Here is a 24,191-nt window from a genome sequence, read left to right as displayed (position 1 = left end):
TTTTTAAACTGATTTAAAAATACACACTACACAAAGTGAATTAAAGAAGTTCCCATATCCAATGGCTGAAATGATGAGACTTTTATTTTTCTTCTTAATTTTATTTGCCACTAAGTTGAAAGATAAGAAAGTGAAGAAGAATAAAAATGCGAATATTATAAATGAAGATCAGTGAAAGGTTCTATATTTACTAATCGGTGGAAGACACTAAGAAGTGTGATATAAAGACGTGATACACTAGTATAAAAAGGTGTAAGCTACGGAGAGAAACACGAACGTGTTGGACTGTAGAGGTGGAAAGAAAGAAAGAAAGAAAAGTTAAAGGGGCATGGTCGGTTGGCAGTGCACGTAGCAGAACAGTGTGGTCTCTCTCAATGGTTTAGGTCAATTCAAATGATGGAAAACAAGTGGCAAGTAGCTTTCTCGATCTACATGAATCAGATGCATTGGCTTAGATGTTTGCTATATTCGCCTAGAACAATCTCGGACAAACAAGAAAATTAAAGGGTTAGGTAACCTGATTGATTCATGTATAATATGGGAAGGTTGAATAATGTTTCTCATCGAGGGTCAAGCGCTTTAAAGTGTGAATATCAGTAATCTGCTGCACAGACTTAACAAATTCATTAATCAAATTACACACATTCATACTAATCAAACCAAACATGTAATATCCATACATTTTACATATGAAATTAACATCCATACCAATCATTTACATGTATCCATAATTGTTAAAACACAATACAGGAATCATAAAACACATGTGAGAAGTAAGGTTTTTATACATAAATTCTAAAGAAATCCCATATAATATCAATGTCAAGTCAACCCCTAGAGCTCGAGTCCTCCCTCCTCTTTTTTTCTCTTCCTGCCTTCGTCTCCGCCTTCGCCTCTGTCTCTACCACCCTCATCTTGCCCACCATACAGAGCCTGCTCTATGATTGTGTGCATATTCTAGTTTGCTTCCCATACCTTCGATCCGTCAACATATCTTGACTCCTCGGGGTCCACACTACAAAGCTCCATAACCTCAGCTGCTCAAGAACACCTTGATAAAATGTAGAACACAATTCAGTATAAGTTCCACAAAAATTGTTTAACGTAGTTGCATCACAACAAACAAATACTCACCCCAAGATTTGCTACAGCATCGTCCATAGTCTTAGGAGAAACCATTATGGGGTGGGAGACTACCCTATACCACACCATATAATCATCAGAGGTCTGAGTTGGGTATGTGGAGAGTACCCCATAAACTGTATGACTATCAAAGAATTTAAACATCAGATTAGCATCTTGACAAGTGGGTATATCTAAGGGTGACTTATTAGGAACATTCTTCACAAACTGATACTGCCGCAAAACTTACTCCGACAAGCGAAGGTGTACTATGTCAGAGAGTCCGATGAACCCACTATATAGGCTGACAGAATCAAACGACCTGGTTGTTCTGTGCCTAGTGTAGGGTGCCCATACAACAGAGCGCGCAGTAAGGTCGTCCAAGGCACACCTCTTCGGGAGGAAGAAGGTATTACCCTTTTGCGTTATCCATCGCATGACCCTCAGCAAGTTCTTTGTGTAGGCGAGTTCAGCTTCCTATCGACTATCGAGGAAGTAAAATGCGCTCAAAGATCTAGGCCTTTATCTTAAGTAAAAAATGCACATTTCAGAAAAATAAAAAAAATAAAAAAATTTACAAACCTGCATCAAATTTATGTACCCTCCACCTGTGCTGATGTTGTCCTAGTTGGCATCCTTAAGATGATCATATAGAAAGGCTAATGCAGCTGCTCCCCAGGCATAATTTCCTACTTTAGATAGGTCATGAAACAACTGCAAGTATGCAACATCAATCTTGTTGCTCTTTTCACAGAAAAGAGTTATCCCCACCAACCGCAACAAGAATTCTTTAGCGGCCACTCTCCCGCTCACATGTGCCTTATCCGCTGACAACATCATTAAGCCATGGGTAGCGAACATACACTCCATTGTTAAGTTTAATTTCAACAAACATAACAATAGCATCATTAAGCCATGGGTAGCGAACATACGCTCCATTGTTAAGTTTAATTTCAACAAACATAACAATAGCATCCTCCCAAGTGAGACTGACAAGCGTAAAGAAATTTCCTCTAACAGGGATATGTAGTAATGTAGAGACATTGTCGAGGGTAATGGTCATCTCGTCCAAAGACATATGAAAGGAAGATGTCTCAGGATGCTATCTCTCTACGAATGTCGTCAACATGGCTCTGTCAACAGTTGGCAAATTGCATGTCATCAGAGGCTCAAGACTGGCATAGCGAACCATTTCCTTAATGTAATCATTGTGGTACACTAGTTACCCCTGAAAATGTCTACCATGATAGTAAAATTTCAGAAGATCCCGACACTGCTCCTTATCTGGGTTAGTGTAATGCTTCCGTATTTGATTCGCAACATGAGTTGTATAACTCCTTTGCAACGACAAGTTAAAAGGGCCCCCTTGAAAGTAAACTTCATCCTCATCCTCATCCTCATCCTCATACTTATCCTCTTTCTGATCCTCATTCTAATCATCATCATCATCATCATCATCATCATCATCATCATCATCATCATCATCATTATCCTCCTCACCCCCGTTATCATCAGCAACCCTGTTATTAATCAAATCATAATCGTCCTTAGGCTCATTCACAAAGTACACCACCTTTTCAGTTTTAGGCTCAATCACTGGACAAGGTGCACGGGATTGAGTTCGCCTTCTACGTTCCGGCGCTGTCGATTGTCTGTGTGAGGGTGCAACCACGGTTGATTGATCAACGAGGGCTTGACGCACGCGATCTAAATTCTTTGTCCATGAAATATGTACTAAATGTTGGGAATTGGTTCAAATATTACAAGAGATTGGTTATTGCCTAATTGTTGCACTAAAAACACACATACACAAACTAGAGCCAGTGCACTCTTTTGCTCAAGTAATAGAGGATTGTAAATCCAAGTTATCAAACTCAAGGGATCAAGAAAACAAACTAAATCTAAGGGTGATTTCCTAGTTCTCGCAAATCAATGTTTGAAAGTGTTGGTAGAGTGAGCATACAAACAAGCAAATAGTGAAGTGGAGAGAAACACACAGAGTTTCACAAGAAAGGGGAGGACTTGAATTGTGCCATCCAAAAATTGGATTTCCAAACAATAGAGAGATATCGCGATTTGATAGCTATCATTTGGGGGCAGCAAAAACGTTTTATAAGGACTCCTCCTACAAGTTTATAAGGCCTTATATTTTGAGTTTATAAAGACTCCTCCTAGCGAGTATTATTCAGGACTCCTCTAAGTATTCTTTCACTGCCTCTTCATTCATTGTGTATTAGAAAGGACTCCTCCAATACAAGTATTAGACAGGACTTCTCCAAAAAATAATCTTTCTCAAGATCGTTTTCATCTACTCTTAAATCTCTTCTTCTAAGAGGGATAGTAGATCAATTAAAATCAAGAACATAAATCACTTAGGAGATTTTCAACTATAGGCTTATGCTTTATGTTCTATTATAGAATAGAGATAGAAAATATTAAACTCTAAGAATATCTACTCTACATGTTTTTATCAGACGATGCGATCATTAGGAGTATCATCGATGTCTGATGTTGAGCACTAAGGCTCCAATTCACGCTTCATAGATTTGAGCATAAAGCTCAATCCTTGTGAGCATGAGCGCTACTTCATCTAGTCTTTGCTTCTTCCTTTTATACTTTTGAGTCCTTTGTGAGCAAAAAGTAGCCGTTGTGACCCGTTGGAGCTTGGCGTTCACAGATCTTCTAGAAGTTGGATCAAACAACGGTGACGTACTATCTTCAAAGCTTGCTACTGTTTGACGGAGACTTTATGCTGTAGAGATGTGATTAGTCATGTAGTAGGTAGCATAGGTCTGCGTTTCTAATCCGTTGGTGTAGAGATATGAAAATCTGATAGTGACACCACGAAGCTCCTTTTCATAATAGCTTTGTGTCAGATAGTTAATCTTTAATTTGAATCTTCTGCACAAAGCTATCTTCGACTTCAGGTTCAAGGGAGAGCTTGCTTGGTTTGACCTTGCGTTAAGATGGAATGAGCTGCTGACAGTGTGGGTGATCCTCTATGTCATCAGTCTTCAGTTCTTCTCCAAACACTATTTCTTTAGTCTTCTAGATGATGAGTCTGTTTCTACTTAGGCATGGTCACTCTAAGACTTCCACTCATGTCTTCCTTCCTAATGCTGAGGTCATTGGACGTTGATGGTTTAATTGTCTTCGACATTGTGCTTACCATAATCTTCCTTAGACGATGCTTTCAGCTTTGACCAGGTTCTTCATCCGTCCTTAGAAATGGATTGTCTAGTTCGCCTTGAACAATGGGCCTAGATAATGGGTTGTGCTCCATTTCTTTATTTCTTTGATGAGAGAGAAAGAAACGTTTGATGTAGACAATTGCTCTGGTTTCCTTGGTCAATGTGCTTTGTAGAGTATCACCTGATTTCTTAGCACTTGACTTTCTCATCAAGAGTGCCAGAGATATTGCCATTTGAATATGACGCTCTTCTCTCTGGACACTGCGTTTTGTAATCAGTCTTGAGATAGACGTTTGAGTTGCGAACGATGCATTCAATCTTTTCAGACGATTCATTGCCTTGACATTGACTCTTGCATAGTGTGCTCTTGAAGCTCTCCAATCTACACCCTTAGATGAGCTTTGAGACTTTGTTTGAGCCTGCATCAATGCTGCTCAAGCTTCTTCTCCTGGAGACGATCCTTTCTTCTTCTTCTTCTTCTTCTTCTTCTTCTTCTTCTTCTTCTTCTTCTTCTTCTCCTTCTCCTTCTTCTCCTCCTTCTGCTTCTTCTCCTCCTCCTCCTCCTTCTTCTTCTTCTTCTTCTTCTTCTTCTTCTCCTCCTCCTCCTCCTCCTCCTCCTCCTCCTCCTCCTCCTCCTTCTTCTTCTTCTTCTTCTTCTTCTTCTTCTTCTTCTTCTAGCTCCCTTCCAGACATAGCTTTCCTTTGCTAGTCATGTTGCACTGCATCTTTGAGCTTTCTTCTACTTCTTTTGATCAGACGATATGGATGATGACATTCTTATGTTCTCGTCTGGTCATGCATGTGTATTGTTTCCTTGCTAACCGTAGATGCCTTGACTCTTTAACTGCCTCATCTAGCATGCTCAGACGATTCTTCCTTGCCTTTCATCGTCTGCCTCTTCTCTTTGTCCTTGCTGGCACTTCAACTGTCTTGACCGCTTCAGCTTTGTCTTCTCTTCTTCTTTGACTTTTCTCCATGTGGGTGAGTTGTCTTCTTGTCATCTTTCCTCAATTGATCTTTCCTAAAAGGGTATAAGAGTAACTTCCTGAAATGCAATTCATATGATATATTAAGTAAGTTCAATTGCATTCTTGAAATATTTTGCTCTTGAAATTTTTTCATTCAAAATAAGATTAATGATGTATTCAGCATTCTAAACTTAAGAAACAAAACAAGACAAAAGATTAGAGTTAGAACTTAGAAAGCTCTGAGATCACAATGCACTTAGATAATCTCAGTTGGCTTTATATATGTTAACCTAATTAAACTACGTGTCAACTAAAATTCTCATGTGTTTGATAAACCGCCAAGTTCTACATAAACTACTTATCTAGGGGAACTTCTTAAAGAAAACCATCAAGAAGCGTGATTGCCAAATTAAGGATTAAAACAAAGAAAGTATATAAGAGATATTTCACTACCTAATCAAAGATGAGTCGAAAACATACAAAACTAATCCTACTACCTTAACCAAGAGTGCACCAAAACTAATTCTCGACACCCATTCATCTTTACCTTTTCCATAGTTTAATTCCCCCGCCAAGAGTAAACTAGCATACGATCACTACGGTTAATTACTCCACGTAGAGGGAAGCGCACAAAGAGAAAACACATGTATTGATCTGAATTAAACATAACATATATAAATCATATCCTACATTGAAACCTCGAGAGGGGGATTCAGCTACTCATATTAAAAGAATAAAGCATAAAAATCCTAGTAGCTAGCATCTTACAAATACCACAGAAGAATAGCTCACGTATGATTTTGCCTTTCTAGAGCTCTGTTCCTTCTTCATGTTCTTTCTTCTCCACAACCTCTGCAAAAACTCTTCACACTTAGACTCTATGACACTGGCACACGACACTCACACCGCTAGCACACTACACTCACACCACTAGCACACACTAACACTTTCCCAAACCTCTCTTAAATAGAAACTACTAGGCTAAGCTACACGACTTCTGGCTTATAAGTCTCCAACCATTGGTAAGTTGGGGGATTGCATGGTCATAGAGCTTTATTTGGTTGACACAACCGTGGCCTTTGGAAAGCACTATCGTGCTTTTTCTTTAGCACGTGATACTCCGCTTGAAATGACATCTTTGCCATCTTTTTCATTATATTTTCTTGTGTCCTCTTTTCACCTGCATTTTGCAAATATACTTAAACACAGAAGAGTTCTTAATATAAGGTGCAACAATCAAGCATAAAATCATGGTAAGAACAATACAATAACCATACATTTTAGACTCACATCAATTTCCTCACACTTAAACTCTGCTTGTCTTCAAACTCTATCTGACCAGAAAACAGAACATGCGTCACCACACAACCAATAGTTCAAGCATGAAATCATTCTCATACAACGAATAATCAAAAAGCATGTCAACTTGTTTCAGTCCCCCCTATCAGAGCATAAAATCATGAGAAAACTTCTTAGAAACTTAATCCAAACATTAGCATAAGGGAGATCACGCAACCCACCATCACTCATAGGTGCATAGGAAGAATTCACCCAATCTGATAGTACAAACACAATGCATCAAATTTGTCAATCAATCATCTCACAACCAAACAAAAAAGCAATGGTGGAATATGAGATACCTCAAAAGATTATAATGGAGATATAGAAGAATTAGACACACAAAAGGCTACAAAAATTTCCATCTAATTGATCCTCTATTTTTCAAGCAAGAGCATTCAATTTATTTCCCAAATGCTTTTTTCTCTTCCCTTTTTAGTTTTCTTCTGTTTTTTTTTTAAATATATACATTCTTTCAGAGGCCCGTATCTAGATTTTCAATTTCATCAACAAAGAAGAGAAGCTTATTTCATTTTGCACAAAATTCATTTCCATTTTACTTAAGAATCATGTAACATGCGATTTCCTATGGATGGTTGGTGATTTTTATTTTATTATCCCATTTGTTGGCCTATTTTTTCTATTGCTAGGTCTTAGTTTTTGGTCTCTAAGTCCTTTATTTCTATCAATATATTTGGATTTACAAAAAAAATTCCCTTTTTTGAAAAAATAATAAATTAATATGAGTTATGATTCATACACACCTTCATTTCTTTTCCACCTTCATTTTCTATCTATTTCTCTCTTCTCTATCAATCAAATTACTTATCACATCTTTATTTTATCTCTCATTTCTTCCTATCTTTCTCTTCCTCCACCTCTTTACACATAAAAAATGAGGTGTGAAGAAATGATTATTCAATTAATATTTTGTTGAGATTAAAAGGAGATTATGCAAAAAAAATTAGATTACGCAAAATCCTAACGCACTGTTTAGTTCAACCGAGGGGAGGGGATCGATTTTAATGGAGGAGAGGGGAGGGAATGGGAGGGGAGAGATTTTAATTTTTAACATGTTTGGTTAAAAGAAGGGGAAGGGAGGGGAGACGAAATAACCTCTTTTTTGTTTGGTTCATGAGGGCAGGGGTACTTTAAAATTAAATTACTTTTACACCCCTTTATTTAGTGGTTCTTTAAAAGTGAAAAAATATATTTTATAATAAAAACTTCAAAAAATTTGAGTCCAGATTAGATATTTAACAAACATTTTTTAAAATACCCAATGATGTATCATTCCAAAGACATAGTTATAAAGTGACAAACCTACAACCATTGTCTCATTAAATTGTTAGTATTTTTTAGTACACCAAAATTAGAAGGAATGAATCAGATTGATATGTGAAAACTGAATAACATAAAGATGAGAAAGAAGTTAGAGGGGTAAGGTGAAAAAAAAAGAGATGAACATGTTTTTTTATAGGCAAACGTTAGTGGTTAATTGTTAGTAAGTTAGAAAACCCCTTTAAATTTTCCTTCCAGGATTTAAACCCTGGACCTTCCTCTCCCTAACCCTTATGTCCCCTAGCTCTTATCACTTGAGCTAACCCTCGGGGACGAGCATGCTGAAAAAATATATAATCGTAACATCAAGTTCCCAACGAGTTCATCTCCACATCTATATAGCCTGCGATACCAGTTCAGGCAAATGAGAAATGGGTTCTTGACAAAAAAAAATTGGGACATGGTTTTGAAATGAAGCACACGAAGAGGGTGAAAAAAATAAAGGTATACTATTAGATTTCAATTAAAGTGTAGGGGCATTTTTATCATGTGATTTATTTCCCCTCCCAATCCCCCACTTTTGGAGGGATACAAAATTGAGTTATGAGGGAATTTGGTCCCTTCCATTCCCCTTCCTTCCAAAAGTTTGAACCAAACAAAATAAATTTTTAAAAGCCCCTCCCCTCCCCTCCCCTCCCCTCCCGTCCAACCAAACAATTGCTTACCTTCCGCTCAAATTATTTTAGAGGAAAAAGTATATATTTGGAAAACTTGATAGCGGTTACTATCCATTCATTCGTTTCACCAGCAAGCTAGGGTTTATGGTTCTGATTTGAATCAGCCAAACTAGCAACTCAATTACAAGGTATTTCTAGTTTCCCTGATTATCATGCTTGCAGATACTTAGGGTTTTTCCCCCAATTGTTTCCCAATGCAATTGAACATGACTTTACTTTGTTTTGAAAATCTGCTGTATAATTACGTATTCGTTTAGGTTGCAGAAGAAGGGTATTAGTTTTGGTAACATCCTCGCACATTCTCTCACCATCTAAATTTACCGCACTTATGTTTGCGGGAAAGAATTACATACTGCATTTATGATTGCGGAATACAAACCATACCTTCCGCAATCAGGTTTGCGGAAAAATGTAAAATCAGGATGGTATTAGAATGTAAAGGGTGGTACCAAAATTAATGCCCGCAGAAGAATCTTTTGATAATTTTTTTCCTTTTTTATGCTTAGGTAGTTATCTGAATGTCTAATTCAACTGATGAGATGTTGATTCCGCCGAATGCGAAGAGAGGAAGGAACAGTGAGAATGAAAATGAAGACAACAAAGACAGGCTCAGTGACCTTCCTGATGGCATTCTCCTTCACATTTTATCATTTATGAATGCCAAATATGCAGTTCAAACATGTATCTTATCGGCTAGATGGAAGGATCTCTGGAAACACCTTCCAACCCTTATGTTATGCTCCTCAAATCCCAAGCATTTCACCAAATTTGTGTCTACAATTTTGACTCTTCGGGATGGCTCAACTGCACTGCACGGACTTGATTTTTATAGTATTAGTCCCATGGAGCCTCAGTTCGTCAAAAAGACATTAGACTACGCCGTTTCTCACAATGTCCAGCGATTAGAAATGAATGTTAATTGTGACATGCAGCACCTGCTACCTTGCATTTTCACATGTCATACTTTAACATCTCTTAAGCTCACAGTCAGTGGTCGGCGCACCTTATTTCCTAAACATCTGAATTTGCCAGCATTAACCACCTTGCATCTGGTGAATTTCACCTTTTGTTCAAGCGGCAGCGACAGTGCCCGTGCCGATCCATTTTTGCTGTTTAACAGGTTGGAGAGTTTGATTATGGATCGATGTGACCTAAAGGATGCACAAATCCTCTGCATATCAAGCAAAACACTCGTCAATTTAACTTTGCGTTATCCTCTTTTGTACATCTACACAATTGAGCTATCCGCACCATGTCTTTATAGGTTCACTTGCACATATTTTCCTTCTCAGTTCTTCTGTGGGAGCGGTCTTCCTTCTGTTAAGGAAGTGAATATTGATGCAAAACTGTTTTTAGATGAAAGGGAGCCTCCCTTGATTCTACTTACCTGGCTGCAAGATCTTGTTAATGTAAGATTATTGACTGTTACTACAAGTACTCTTCAGGTACCTTGGCATTTTTTGAGGCTTTGTATTTACTTTCTTCTGAAGATGCTTTTTGATTTCATTTTTATGTTATTGACTTGCATTATCTTATTCACCCTCATTGCTTAGGTTCTCTTCTTAGTTCCTCATTTATTGAAGATTAAGCACTCTTCATTGGCTAACTTGAAGAGATTGATAATAAGACAAGAACAACTTTCACTTAAGCTGAGAATGATAATGAGGAGTGCGAGGTTAGAGAGAGCAGCTACTGTGTCACTGGAAGAAGCTGCCAAGTTGCGGAAAGAAGCTGCCATGTTATTGGAAACACTATTTGACCGAACTGCACCTTTACCCCCTTTACCTGATGGAATAGTGAACTTTTTGATTCAAAACTCGCCTTCAGCAGAAGTTGAAATCATAGATTGCTTAATTTGAACCAATTCAACTTTTTGAAGGTAATATGATATGGTTTTTGCTTCCTTCCTCGTTCTGTAGTTTCTCGCGTTTACTGAAAGAGTGTTATTGGTGTTTTGATGAGAACAAGAAAATACTAATTCTTAAATGTTGAAGTAACATTAGAAGTAGAATCTGAGTGCGGTTAATTATTTGTTTTTGTCAATTTTGCTATATTTTATTTCAACATTTGTTCTGGTTAAAGAAAAACAATAAATACAACATTGGATCAATTTGATTAGATTCTTTTTAATATTTTGAAGGATGAGGTACATAACGACCTGGTATTTTCTTGCCTATAGTTTCCTTCTATAAATGAGAAACAAACCTTTTACTAACTTGACAAATAAAAACCAAACGAATTACTTTGTAGGTCTTTAGGCAGCATATACAGATTCTGGAGCTTATTCAACATCCAATATCATTGTTTCAAAAAGAGTAATGGAAGGTTTCATCCTTGCATCCATTACTGATATTGAATTTGATGCATCCTTGTGTTGTTCCGGTCTTGATCAAGTTCTTTATCTTTTAAGTATTTTTATGTACTTTCCTTCGGAACTTTGCTATTTACTTTGCTGTTACTTGTTGAGATTTTCAGCATTAAACATTCCTGTAAAGAACTGGATACCTTAACCATGTCTGCATGGTTAATTAGTCATAGCATCTGTATGCAAAGTATTCATCCCATGCTGTGAAATTGAGCAGAGGTATCAGCTTCTGCATCAAGCATTATCTTCATCATTTTCTCCCTTCTATATTTGGCCAGAAAAACAGGGTAAATAAATCAACTATTGTTGTAGTAAAGAGAAGAAAAAGCACAAGAGTCTGTTTTGTTTACCGTTTAAAAGTATGAAAACGCAATAACACATCCCATGCACTTTTTGTTGAAGTGGCAAGTTTCTACTTCAACAAAAAGTGTCCCAGGATGTGTTATTTTCCCGTTTTACATACTTTCTAATAGAAATTAAGCGGGTTATAAATGTCGATCTTTAAAAATGTCCATGCATTAACATCCAAATCTGAAGTGTTAATTTCAGTATGACTGAGGAGTGAGAACTCAAAGAAACAGTACTGAGTCATAAAACTCTACTTCAAGTGTTATCACAATGAGCTTTAGTAATTGAACAATCTGATAGGTACTTGGAGAGTTAGTTAGTAAGAGTGGGTTAGTGGGAGTTGGTATCTTTTGGATCATTTAGGAAATTGGGACTTAGGAGAGAGGTGAGTCTCTCGAATACTTAACAGATTCATGTATCCTTCTCTAATTCCTATTTGCGATTAGGGTCTATCTTGCATAATAGTACTCTTTCTCTCTACATTCTTGTCTGGTTCTATCACAATCCAACAAATCGTTTACTATTCAAATCTCAGCATTATTGGTTAAATTATTGAGATGATTATCTCATCACTTCGATAGTGATCCAAAGGAACATCAAGGACTTATCCTTGGAGTCTTGGACTGTATAATGGTTCTACAAGTATTAGCATGATAACAAGTTAACTTCGATGAAAGTTATGAAGTTGGCTCTCATTATAGTTACAGGGACCCATAGCAATATATAGAAACCAGGAAACAAAAAGCACCTAGAACTGTTACTTTTCGTTGCAGACAGTGATTAAACAATTACTTAGCTCATGTAGTAAGGGCTACAGGACATAATGGGATGAAGGGTGAAGTGTCCTTGGCTCGAACTCTGATGAGGGACTAATTTACTAACATTATTAACAACTAATATTTGCCTATTGAAAAAAAAAACTATTGACCATCAAAAGTAATATGCACCATAGGTAGAATCACTCCGTGAGTAGTTGAAAGTTTTGTTGGGTTAGAATCACTCGGAGCTAAAAGATGGAATTCAACAACTTTTAGAGACATGCTTAAGCACATAAAGTAAGGAAGAATATTTATGTAAATCGCATATTTTCACCAACTATTACCAGCAGTATTGCCAAAATTTATCCACTAGAGATTGAAAGATGAGATATTATCAGAATCCACCGCACAATAAGGAGGGCTCACTCTTCCTTTTTCTCTCAAACGCCAATCCTAATCCTCTTCCACCCTTCTCTTCTTTGCCGGTGCTTTTCCTCTTTCGCTATCCTCATCTTCTGGTATCATGCTACTATGCTATCCTTGTCTTTTTTTTTTTCTAATTGCAAACCCTAACACTCTTGTCGTCCCTACAACATGTGCTGTCACCAAAACTCCATCGTTCTGATCGTCTTTGTCAACCCTTGTGGGGCACCTCTTACTCTGTCTCCTTTCACCAATCCTCGTGGTCTGCAACGCTCGCTCCTTGTTGTCATTTTTGTTGCCTTTCTCCTCTCTTCGCCAATGCGTAACCTGCCATCTGTAATTAGAGGTCGTGTGCTATGTTTCATATACACACATTTACAAATAAGAGCAATTTCACTATATCACAAAAGTGATATAGGAATGAAGTCCCAATTGTCAAACCTAAGGGACCAAGTGACGACTAACCCTAAATTGAACTACCTACCCAAGGAAACTACACAGTTGCAATTGCCATGCAGGCGTGATTGGTTGAATAAGGGTTAAAATGGAAAAGTTACCTAGGAGATGTTTCACGATCCATAATTCCTTAAACTCAATTAGAAAATGGAATGCAACTAATCCTATTACTAATTCCCTGAACTAAATTATCTTTCTAGTTCCATAGAGTAATTCTTCCACTAGAAGTAAATTATCATACTAGTGGTACGATTAATTACTTGATATATGATTAAGCGCATAAAATATAATACACATATAAAGAAATTAATATAAAATGAGTTAAAATTATCTCCTACATCGCAACCTTGAGGGAGGATGTTTAACGACTCATCATATCATTGAAATTCTAATAGCTAACATCATAACAATGAAAAAAATTAGATACTAATCCCGCAATGTCCTATGCTAGAGCACTCCAATAATCATCCTCTAAATCCTAACTCTAGAACCTGATCCTCTAAGAACCTTTCACTTCGTCTCTCTTCCTTTGTGTTCACACGTGCTCTCTGTTCGTCCTATTGGTTTGGCCTTATTCCTCCTTTAATAGAAAGTTTCTAGGGTTTCTACGTGATTCTGGCGACACTAGCATGCACCACCGTGGCCTTCAAAACCACATACACTTGAGTGCCAGAGGAATGATATGGTTGTGGATTTTAAATAGAGCATGGCCAAGCCTTGGGGTCTCTATGGCCATGCCTCCACGTCACCATTAGAAACATCATAAATTGCTTCATTTTACTCGATTTTCTTCTCTTTTTCACTTTTTCCACCTATAACCTACCTATTGCACAACGATGTGCTAAATGTCGAAAAGGTATGATCACGCAGGCTAGGACGACCGATGCTAGGCCTTATTAGATTCATGGGAAAGATAGATGAACCACTGCACAACTCCAACCTAAGCAGCCTCCGACGTCACCCATCCACTATAGACGAAACAATCAAACATCATCTATGGAAGGAGGTTTTAGGGGTAAAGACTCGTGGACAATTATATGACAAATGAGATTTGTTTCTGGTAGAGAGAAATTCTACCAAGTAGAATCAAAGTAAGAAAATGAAAGAAAAATTAAGAGAAAAAGATAAAAGAGGCTTTTGCCATATTTCTTGTTAATATTTCATAATGGAAACCATACAACTTATACTAACTATCCACACTAAGGGATGAAAGGTGACCTTACATGTGGCACCATCATAGAAAGTAGAATATTCTAGAACATGGATCTAAATAATAAACTAAAATTAAACATAGAAATAATAATAACTAATTACAATTGGCCTAGTAACTTGAGGCCCATAAATGATGTAGCTATAGAAGCTCATTGAGGATGCAACCCTACCAGTTTCTTAACGTCACCGCGATTGTCACCTCACTTACAGAAAAGTCTTAGGCTTCTCGTGATGTCGTTGTTGGTAGAGCAGATAGGAAACCTTAGCGAGGTTGGCGACTTCCAAAGTTGAAAAATGCACACTTCAATGAGGCATCCGCATTGTCACAGCCAACAACTAAAGTACTCAACCAAAGAGTTGCAACTGGCGAAGTTGAGCTACGAAGGCTAAACGGATGGTCGCAAATGTCATTGCGAAGTTTGATATGTTTATGGATATGGAGGCTTAGTGAATATTGCATCCAATGACCCTAGTCGGGTACCAAAACAAGTTCATCAGGACTATATTGTGGATAAGAACAACCAAGAAGTCGGTGATCAGCTCCTCCTCCACGCTCAGCACCATCAGCGGTTGTACAACTTTTTTTTATTCATTTTCTGTTAATAATGTGATTTTTATTACTCCCTCTATTCCTACATATAAGTCACAAATGCCTAATTCTCTTTGATTAAGAAAAATAGTTACTAGTAGTAAATTGGTTAAAAAGCATTTTTGGCCCCTGATGTTTCAAGTTTGTGCAAATTCTGCCCCTATCTATTTTTGTCGATGTTTCTACCCCTCATGTTTTCAAACAGTGCACCGTCTACCCCAAACAGTGCACCGTCTACCCCTCATGGAGGGGTAGACGGTGCACTGTTTGAAAACATGAGGGGTAGACGATACACTGTTTGAAAACATGAGGGGTAGAAACATCGACAAAAATATAATAGGGGCAGAATTTGCACAAACTTGAAACATCAGGGGCCAAAAGTGCTTTTTAGCCTAATAAATTTGTAAAAGAAATTATTAACTTTCCTAGATTACCCTTATTTACTTTCCTATGATTTTCTCTCTTCAAGTTAATATTTATATAAAGTTCATCATCTCTTTCATATTAAATATGAGGATGAATTAGGAAAAGTTTATTTAATGCTTCCTAGATATTAGAAAGTGACTTATATTTTGAAACAAATTTTTTTTAAAAAAATGTGACTTATAATAGGAAACGGAGGGAGAGAGAGTAGCATTTATGATTTGAATTTTGTACTTTGTATATATATACATTAATTAATTAGCTCATTAGCATTTTTTCTTTCTTTCATGTTGGGTTATTTTATAAAGCATTTAGAATTGATGATTTACAGGGAAAGAAAGTGGAAAAAAAATATTACGTAATTAGCATCAATTCAGACTCGACGCTAACATGAGCTAGAAAGCATCCCATCTTAATATACCACCTGCTTGGCCGATGCTAATAGTATCAAATAAACAATAGTAATATTATTTCTTGTAGTGTCGGATTACTAAGAGGTGAATATTAAAGTTGGTCTATACTTCCGACACTACTAATTACATTTTAGCATCAATAATTATATTTAGTGTGTTGTGATAGCTTAGAGTTGACTAAACTGATACTAATCATAACGTCAATCATCGTAACCGACACTAAGTATGAGCTTCAAGCTGGTTAACATTAGTTCCGAGCAATGATATGGAGCATTGACGATGCTAAATCGATTATATTGTCGACTTTTGCTTGGTTGGCATGATGGTAATTCGTGTTTTTCTTGCTACTGTCATCAGTGACGAAGCAAGGATTTTTGTGGAGATTGAGCAAAGTTAAGCCTAAGCGTAACTGTCCACACCTTGAAGGTATGAAAAACGATAGAAAGGGGAGTTTGAATAGCGTTTTCAACTAAAGACTTTTCCCTCTTGAGATTTAGACAAATCTCTCGAACAAACAACACAAGGTGCAAAGATAAGAGAAGAGAAGCACACAAGTATTTTATCCTGCTTCACTTGATAATCGCTCAAGCTAGTCCAGTCCACCCGTTAAGGTGATTTCTTCCTTCTTAGAATGAAGGCAATTCACTATTCAATGTTTGTTACAACTGCACTAGCAACCTGCTCAGTGACTAACAATACAATGAACTAGCAAACACTAAGATTCACTCTCTTAGTGTTCTCAAGGAGCTGACCAAACTTGGTCCCTTAAGAAAAACAAACTAACTGTTTGAGGGTTTTTGGGTTTACAATGAATGCTTCTAAGAAAGCTAAGGTAAACACAATAAGAACGATTGAAGAAAGATTGCTAAGAGAATATTGAATGGTTGTTTGAGCTTGCACAAAGTTTCTTAGCGTCTTCTTCCAACTTCAGCCTCTATTTGTACTCCAAGGATTAGGGTTGTATTCGTTGTTTGAAATGCTACCGTTGGAGGGCAAATCCGAAACTTCCAGATTCTGCTGTGGCTGAACATCTTAGGTAAGGTCGTCAGGATAGTACAATTGCTTTTGTACTTGGATAGCGACGTGAGCCTTATCCTAGTTGACTTCTGATCAGACGACGCTTCATGTTGGAACTTGTGAAGCTTTGTGATCAGAGTCAGAGGGAAGCTTGGATCCTCTGACCTTCGTATCTTCTGCTTCTGGACATCAGAGTTGGAAGTACTTGGTCTTCAAAGCCAGCTTACTCTTGGACTTCAGAATCTTCACTTCTTAGCTTCTGGACCTTCAGAGCCTCTGGACCTTCAAAGCCTCTGGACCTTCAGAGCTTCTGGTCTTCAGAACTTTAAGTGATCTGAAACTGTATCAGAGCTTATCATATTCAGAACTTCTGAAGCATATACTACTGTTCAATCAGAACATAGAGAGTGCGAAAGCGTTGCGTTGGTTACTCTTTGGGCTAAATGCTTCTGATAATTGTGAGTATTGACCAGAGTCAGAGCCAGTCATTAAAACACTCAGAAAACAATGTTAGAGTACCATAATTGTTCATACACAATAGTTAACATGTAATCATCAAAACATAGAGTTGTACTACATGACCAAATCTTGGTCTTACACACCTGACGTCTGACGCAGGGTTTTAAATTGCGGTCGCGGTTGCAGGCGTTGGGGCTGCTAGCATTGCGGTGTTACAGCGTGAATAGCCTAAATATGTCACATTCTCAATTAAACAGCCAACCCAAACATATAGGTAAGTTCGCCATACGCTCCGGTACGTGATACAAGGAAGATATACATAATCAGCTGGCGAGCTGTTCGTTCTAATTAAATTAAAAATAAATTCAGATTAAATTATTTTAGTAAATATAACATAATAGTTATAAAATTAATTTTATCATTAACGTTTCATAAATAATTTATACAAGTTTCTTTTTGTCTTTGTTTTTGTTAAAGATATGCATTTAATTGATAAAAGATGGCCCTAGGCCCTACCACATACAGGTAAGACAGTATACCATAGAAAAATAAACTACCCCCTTAATTAGAATTACTATTTCATGGCATTTTTTGTCTTAATTTACATAGGCTAGGTTTTGTAAAATGAAAATCGGCCCGACTCTTTTAAACATAGACGGCCCATACTCAGAACTCCGAAGTGGTCATTATTTATATTCTCTTTCACGTATTTAATTTTTATGGGAAGTAAGAATATTAAAATTTATTGCAAAAAAGTATATTGGAAAAAAAATTGAAAATTGTTATCTTAAAATTGTAAGTAGATACTAGATAATTAAATATGAATAAAATATTTCTTCAACATAAACAGTTAAATAGAAGTAGAGATTATGAGTGAAAAGAAATTAGTAATAATTACTATTGTTAGTTGCATATTAAATGAGGAAAATGATCACTTGGCATGGCATGTGTTGTGCATTATTTGCACAGCGAATCTGGCTTACAATATCTGGCTTTGGTGTCCTCTCGAAGGTTTCGGTGGATAAGGCAAAATGGAGAAGAATGCATGCATGTTGAATCTCAAATATATTATGGATCACGCTGTCAGAGGGTGCTCGCCAAATTGCAAAGAAAAGAAATAACATCATGCACGTACTGTTACAAAACCATCAGTTGCCAGCACGCGGTTTCGAGTAGCAAACAAACTCTAGCTGAGTCACCACCACCACCATTAGTCCTATCCTCTTCGTACTGTTCTTAGTTCTTACTGTGTATCCATTAGCCAAAGATAGATCCACGAGGTACCAATATAAGAAGTACTCATGTTTGTCACTACTAAATCTGGGACTGGTAAGGACCACCATTGGTAGTATATTATTTTTAATAAATTACATTAGGGGTGTACAAGGGACGGGTTGGGACGGGTCTTGGTTAACCCTAACCCGGCTCTAAATATTGATCGGGCCAATTCATAGACCCTAACCCGTCCCTAGACCCGAAGCAACCCGACATTATGCGGGTCCAATTTAGGACGGGTCTATGTAGGACGGGACCGGGTTGGCCCGAGGGACAATAAATTTTACACTATTTGATACTAATTGTAAGATTTAAAGATAATAACATACTAAAAGAATTATAAGTTGGTACTATTTTTTAGAAGAAATAACTTGAAAGGATCCAATTCTTTCATAATCTATTGCACTTGAGAGGTTTACATTTTGTTTGATCATTTCTTCACTTGTCTCACATATGCATAATACACACACATGATTTTCTCTTGTTAGAGCATGAAAGTGTTCATAGTTTGACCAACGTTTATTTAATTCATAAGGTAAATGTTAAACATTTTAATTTCATCTACATGGTAAGATAAATTTGAGCATCATGTATCACGTTTTAATCATTATAACAAATTAAAATTTTATAAAATATATATGTGGGACGGGCCGGGTACGTTGACCCGAGTGTCAACCCGAACCCGACCCTACCCGAAGTCGGGTAACTCAAAGATCAACCTGAACCCGGTCTCTTTTAATGATCAGGCCGGGTTGAACCCAGCCCTAAAGGCTTGGGTCGGGACGGGTTGGCGGGTAGGGTCGGGTCTTGTACACCCCTAAATTACATATTCTACTACTTTATGTGTCTCTAAGAGCATCTCCAATGCTAGTTCTTATTTCTTAGTTCTTAGCACTATTCATGTGGGCCCGTATTGCCACATGTGCTTAAGTAATTCTCAAGCAATTTTGCTCCAACCATGAGTTTTTAGTTCTTAGTTCTTACCACTATTCATTTGGTCCCACCAACCACATTATTCATACTTTTTATTTTCATAAAGTAAAAAACAAAACTCATAAAGTAATAAAGTAATTTGAATGAGAGAGAAATAATTAATATTTTAAGCTAAAAATTCAAAAAGCAAAACTTCTTATATAAGAACTGAGTTCTTATTTTTAAGAATTAAGAACTTCATGTCAACACCTCCAATGGTTAAGTTCTTAGTTCTTAGTTCTTAGTTCAAAAATAAGAACTAAGAACCTTGCATTGGAGATGCTCTAAATGACACTAAAGACCCGTTTTGTGGTTAGGAGTCAGGACATAATATGAGCACTGAATAACGACATGATACGATAAGAATAAGATGATATCTTGTGTTTGAGGTGGATATCATAATGATAGGTCCTTTTAAATAAAAAGTACATAATAATTTTTTAAATTTAATTTACTAAGTTTAATACATAGATAGACAGTTCAGAAATAGATGCGATAATACTCAATGCCTGAGAGGCAGTTGCTAAAGAATACTCTTGCCTGAGGAGGCAAACTAAAGAATACATGTTTGGAGGAGTCCTTAGAACTTGCTCTTAGTGAAATCTCGGTTTACACCAGGGACTGGATGTAACCCTAACATTATGGGGGTAAACCAGGATAAAAGCTGATGCGTTATTGTCTCTTTCATTTACTCGTGTTTATCCGCAGCGTCAAACAACTCAGACCATCGTGTATACATCAACCATCGTTTGGATCTAAAAGTTTTTGAATGACACAATTCAAAACCCCTCCTTCTTGTACGTAATTGGATCATCAAGCTTCAGAGGATGAGTCTTCCCAAGAAGGTGAAGTGAACAGTATCCTAGGAAGCGTATGCAGCCAGTGCTTCTACTTTTCGAAGATAGCTATGTTGACAAGTCTCTTGTCAAAGATGTATTTGAGAAAGTCCAGCTTGCTTCTAGTGCCTTGTGGAGTATGTCCAATTGTAAATTGATCTGTTGTGTCGGTGTGGACTTTCAGTGTACTTGGCATTTTCACTCTTTCCATGCATTCTTTGAACTATACTGCTTTAGACGATGAGTATTTCAAGATGCATGAGCTTAGTCAATGAATTTTGATGTATTCTTTGTCACATGATCCTTTAGCTCCAGAGTCCTTTGCTTCTTGGTTTCTGAAGTAACAAATTTTAACTCTAAAGCTTGTGAGATGGAAGAGTCGTTGTATCTTGAGTACATATTATAGCTTGTATTTTTATCAGCTCAACTTGTGTTGTCTTCTTGACTTTCACTTGCTTGGTCTTCTAAATATTTCTTCAAATGACATGACTTTGTAGGTCTTGGTTTCCCCTCTTATGCTTTTATAGTATTGAATAGATGTTATAGGAGGACCATGTTTTGTTATTGGTTTTTCTTTCATTCTTTCTTATCGTATGGTCTCTTATACTTGTTTCCGATTAAGATTTTGAGTGGCATAAGAGCATTAGTTTTTTATTTTTTGGTTACTTAAATTTTTTTTGGTTACTTAGCTTTTATAACTATACCTTTTGTCATTGTTAAAACTGATAGAGAAATAACCTTACAAATTCAACAACAGCAAAGACACTTTTCTTCCCTTCAACAACCACTTACGATAATGAGAAAATGAATAAAATCGCGAAGGCTTGTGCAACAACCTCCAAAGGGGAGGTGTTGATGGTGTAGTTGTTACGGCATAAGATTTGGAGAAGAGATTCTGGAGCAAGGGAAGGTGTTGTGGAGGTAAGAAAAAAGAAGGGAAAGAGGGGGAGAGGGAGGCAGAGGTGGGGGCTAGGTGATGGATGGATGGGAGGTAGATGGTGGTTGTGGAGGTTAAGTGGGAGGAAGAAGAGGAAGATGGGGGAATGGGAGGAAAAGAACAAAAAATGATTGGAAATTTTAGAATGACCAAAATATGTGAAAAGCCCACATAGACTGACCATGTAATCACCATGACATTATTTATTCTCATTTGAATTATTATTTTTTGTCAATGATGCAAAGTCATAAAATAGTTTTCTAATGACCTATTTGGATGTGGTCTTATATATTAGAGACCTAAAACATATTTAACCCTTATTTAAATAAAATTATTTTAACCACCCATTTTTTACCTGTGGTCTCAATAAAAATTCAAACAAAATCTAAAATAAATGTTTTATTGATTTATTCTTTACATTAATAGAGGAAAAGGTGCCTCACCCAATATCACATAATGCCAAACTCATACCTATGCCACACGGATCACATGATTGAAGAAGCAAGTTCGTTTTCAAAATTAGACAATCACTTTATAGAATTTAACAGAAACTATGCCCTACCAATTAATTGAAGCGGTAGACCTCCCATTCATTGATAGAACTATATTTCTTTTAAGCTTTCAGGAAAAAACTTCATTTGAAGACAAGTCTGTAGCCAGCAACAATTATATAGATTTAATGAATTGCAGTCATCTTAAGATAGGGCATATTAATATGGCATCTGGAAGAAATTACTCCACTGACACTTGGTAAATTGCAGGGCTCAATCCCAACCATGGTAAAATACAAGTTGAGCCCCTCATGATACCCTTCCCCAAAAAATATAGAATTTACATTGAAAAATGAAAAAAATAATCAGAAAATATCATAGGAAAACAATTGCAATGGGAGCTTCTTTGCTCCATTATAATCTTCATTCCCTGGTATGGTGAGAAAAATACCCTATTTGCTATAGCTTATAATTTATAAACCATTCAATGCATGATTACTTGCCATGTTCCAAGCACCAGAAAAATCATGGTTTTCTAGAACCAAATCCTCCAACAATTTCCCTTTCATTGGATATAGTAATGGTGAATTTACTGATGATATTTCACCTATTGAAGCCAAATCTTTCAACTCTGAATCATCTAAGCCTTTTGCAGGGCCTAAACTACAGCGTTCACTCCCATGCTTTGCTAAGGCATCTTTAAATTTCTTGATCTGTGGCATAACATGATCATTAAAAGTTAGAATCTGAGAAAAACGAGTGCAGGTTAGGAAACTCGTTCAAAAACTATAGTGAACTTAAAATGTTGGTAGACAGAAGCAACTTCCCTAAATTTCTGCTTTTGTCTATCATGATTTTGGATTTGATTTTCGAACGAGTTTCCAAACATAACATGCACGTGACCAGAAAATAAATGATTTTTTTCTAATCAGATTCTTACAGTTGCATTGGTACAGCTGAAGCTACAAACTCGACCCTCAGCTCCTCTGTAGAATCTGAAGAATGGTAAAACATGAATGTGCAGACTTTGACACATAGTTTTCAGCTCCTCGTAATTTACTTTCAGAAAGATTGCTGTTGGGTACAGTTCAGCAATTTGACAGATCTGAACACATGAAACTTGGTTAGTGTTTGTTTGGTTCTGCCTTAAAAAACCTAAGAATCAATTCTGATAGTATTGAATAAATTTTGGATGACAATATATACGTTTCAGACTCATTTCAGAGAAATGATTTTAATCCCATAATCAATTTTGGTAGAAATTAGATGAAGCAGTTCCGTTGAAAATAATCAATTCTAAAACTTCACAACATAACTCTGGAAAACCATTTTTCATAAATATATCTAAACATAAATTACTTTCATTTCAACTCAAGTAACTAAAATCAATTTTGCCAAAATCACTCAAATAATTTTGTCACAATCAATTTTTCCAAAATCAGTTGTAACAATAATGATCCAAACAGACAGTAAGTATTGTTGCAAATTGAAGATCACTTGAATACCTTTGGGTGGAGTGCTTTGCAGCCACCACAGCCAGGTGAATAGAAATCCACCACAACCAATGAATCACCAGCGTTGAGCAAAGAACTCACAAGCTCTTGCGCTGAATGGATCTCAATCATATTAGGCTTAAGGTTCTTTTTCCACCACTTCAAAGTTCTGCTAATGCAAATTGATGACTGTGCCTGAAACAAAGGATTGAAATAGAATGTAAAGAAAAAGAAGCAAAAAGCTAAGTAAAAAACACAGAAAGCAAAAGTTTCCTCACATACCATGATAGGGGCATTTCTAGAGGTTCTAGAACTGCAATACCCAGAGCCTTTTTCATTTGCAAGAGCAATGGATTTTCCCATGAAACCAGTACTCGAAACAGAACAAGTAGTCCTTGATTTTGCTTTGCCATGTCTTGAGGGACAAAGCCCCAAAACCATGCTCTCATTCATCAATTCAGGAACACAGAAAACACTCTTCAAGGAGCATGCCATGATTACTCAAAATAAAAGATAGTCTTGTCAACTTCAGATCATGAGATAAATCATGGATCTCAAGGATTAAACCAAGATTTCAGCTCTGAAAGATGCCAAGAATGTTCAAAGGCTTATGAAATAAACAATGAGCCAACAGAAGAGTATCTCCTTCTATTCAATGGATAAAAAGTGCAGGCTTTGAACAGACAAAAAGTGTAGCTTTTTCTTGTGAACGGTTTGATGAGTCTCAAAAGGAGAGTGATGATATTGGTGGTTGTTTCCAAACTTATAACAAAGAAATGGAAATGTGGTTGGTGGGGTCTCTCTTATGAGCAATAGCTTTGTCCATTTTTTTTCAAAGATACTATATCTTACTGTTGGTATAGATATAAAATTAGTCTTTAAAACTCTGATATCACATTAAATAAATATATTAAGTATATCTCTGTAATCTCTTCAAATAACTTGTTTTTCATATACATTTCTCAAGCATAAACTTCGAACTAGATACTTAAAAAACTCAACTATATAATTATGTTCAACCGTGTTATTGGTCGTACATTTTTTTGTAAAAGCCAGAAAATGTGAAAAACAGGAAATGTAAAAATTC

General features: G+C 36.7%; 3 protein-coding genes across 4 annotated transcripts; 1 reads left to right on the top strand and 2 right to left on the bottom strand.

The window, feature by feature from the left end:
• Positions 1-521: 521 nt before the first annotated feature.
• LOC130731889 (uncharacterized) lies at positions 522-2,030 on the bottom strand. Its single transcript, XM_057584068.1, has 3 exons — positions 1,373-2,030; positions 1,135-1,267; positions 522-1,051 (listed from the first exon to the last, which is right to left on the bottom strand). The coding sequence occupies exons 1-3, from the start codon at positions 1,558-1,560 to the stop codon at positions 1,034-1,036; spliced, it is 339 nt and encodes a 112-aa protein (XP_057440051.1). The 5' UTR covers positions 1,561-2,030; the 3' UTR covers positions 522-1,033.
• Positions 2,031-8,436: 6,406 nt separating this feature from the next.
• LOC130742866 (F-box/LRR-repeat protein At4g14103-like) lies at positions 8,437-11,216 on the top strand. Of its 2 annotated transcripts, XM_057594992.1 has the most exons (4): positions 8,437-8,765; positions 9,144-10,082; positions 10,191-10,516; positions 10,888-11,216. In XM_057594992.1, the coding sequence occupies exons 2-3, from the start codon at positions 9,156-9,158 to the stop codon at positions 10,494-10,496; spliced, it is 1,233 nt and encodes a 410-aa protein (XP_057450975.1). In that variant the 5' UTR covers positions 8,437-8,765; positions 9,144-9,155; the 3' UTR covers positions 10,497-10,516; positions 10,888-11,216. The 2 variants fall into 2 exon arrangements, with proteins under 2 accessions (XP_057450975.1, XP_057451042.1); XM_057595059.1 differs by lacking the exon at positions 10,888-11,216 and having other exon boundaries at positions 8,438-8,765; positions 9,148-10,082; positions 10,191-10,859.
• A 10,831-nt stretch (positions 11,217-22,047) lies between these two features.
• Positions 22,048-23,863, bottom strand: LOC130742776 (thioredoxin-like 1-2, chloroplastic). The gene is made up of 4 exons (XM_057594905.1): positions 23,387-23,863; positions 23,117-23,299; positions 22,552-22,716; positions 22,048-22,324 (listed from the first exon to the last, which is right to left on the bottom strand). The coding sequence occupies exons 1-4, from the start codon at positions 23,597-23,599 to the stop codon at positions 22,085-22,087; spliced, it is 801 nt and encodes a 266-aa protein (XP_057450888.1). The 5' UTR covers positions 23,600-23,863; the 3' UTR covers positions 22,048-22,084.
• Between the last annotated feature and the right edge of the window lie 328 nt (positions 23,864-24,191).

This window comes from Lotus japonicus, chromosome 1 (genome assembly GCF_012489685.1).
Source record: "Lotus japonicus ecotype B-129 chromosome 1, LjGifu_v1.2".
Classification (NCBI taxonomy): Eukaryota; Viridiplantae; Streptophyta; class Magnoliopsida; order Fabales; family Fabaceae; genus Lotus; species Lotus japonicus.
This window is presented reverse-complemented; position numbering and strand designations above follow the sequence as displayed.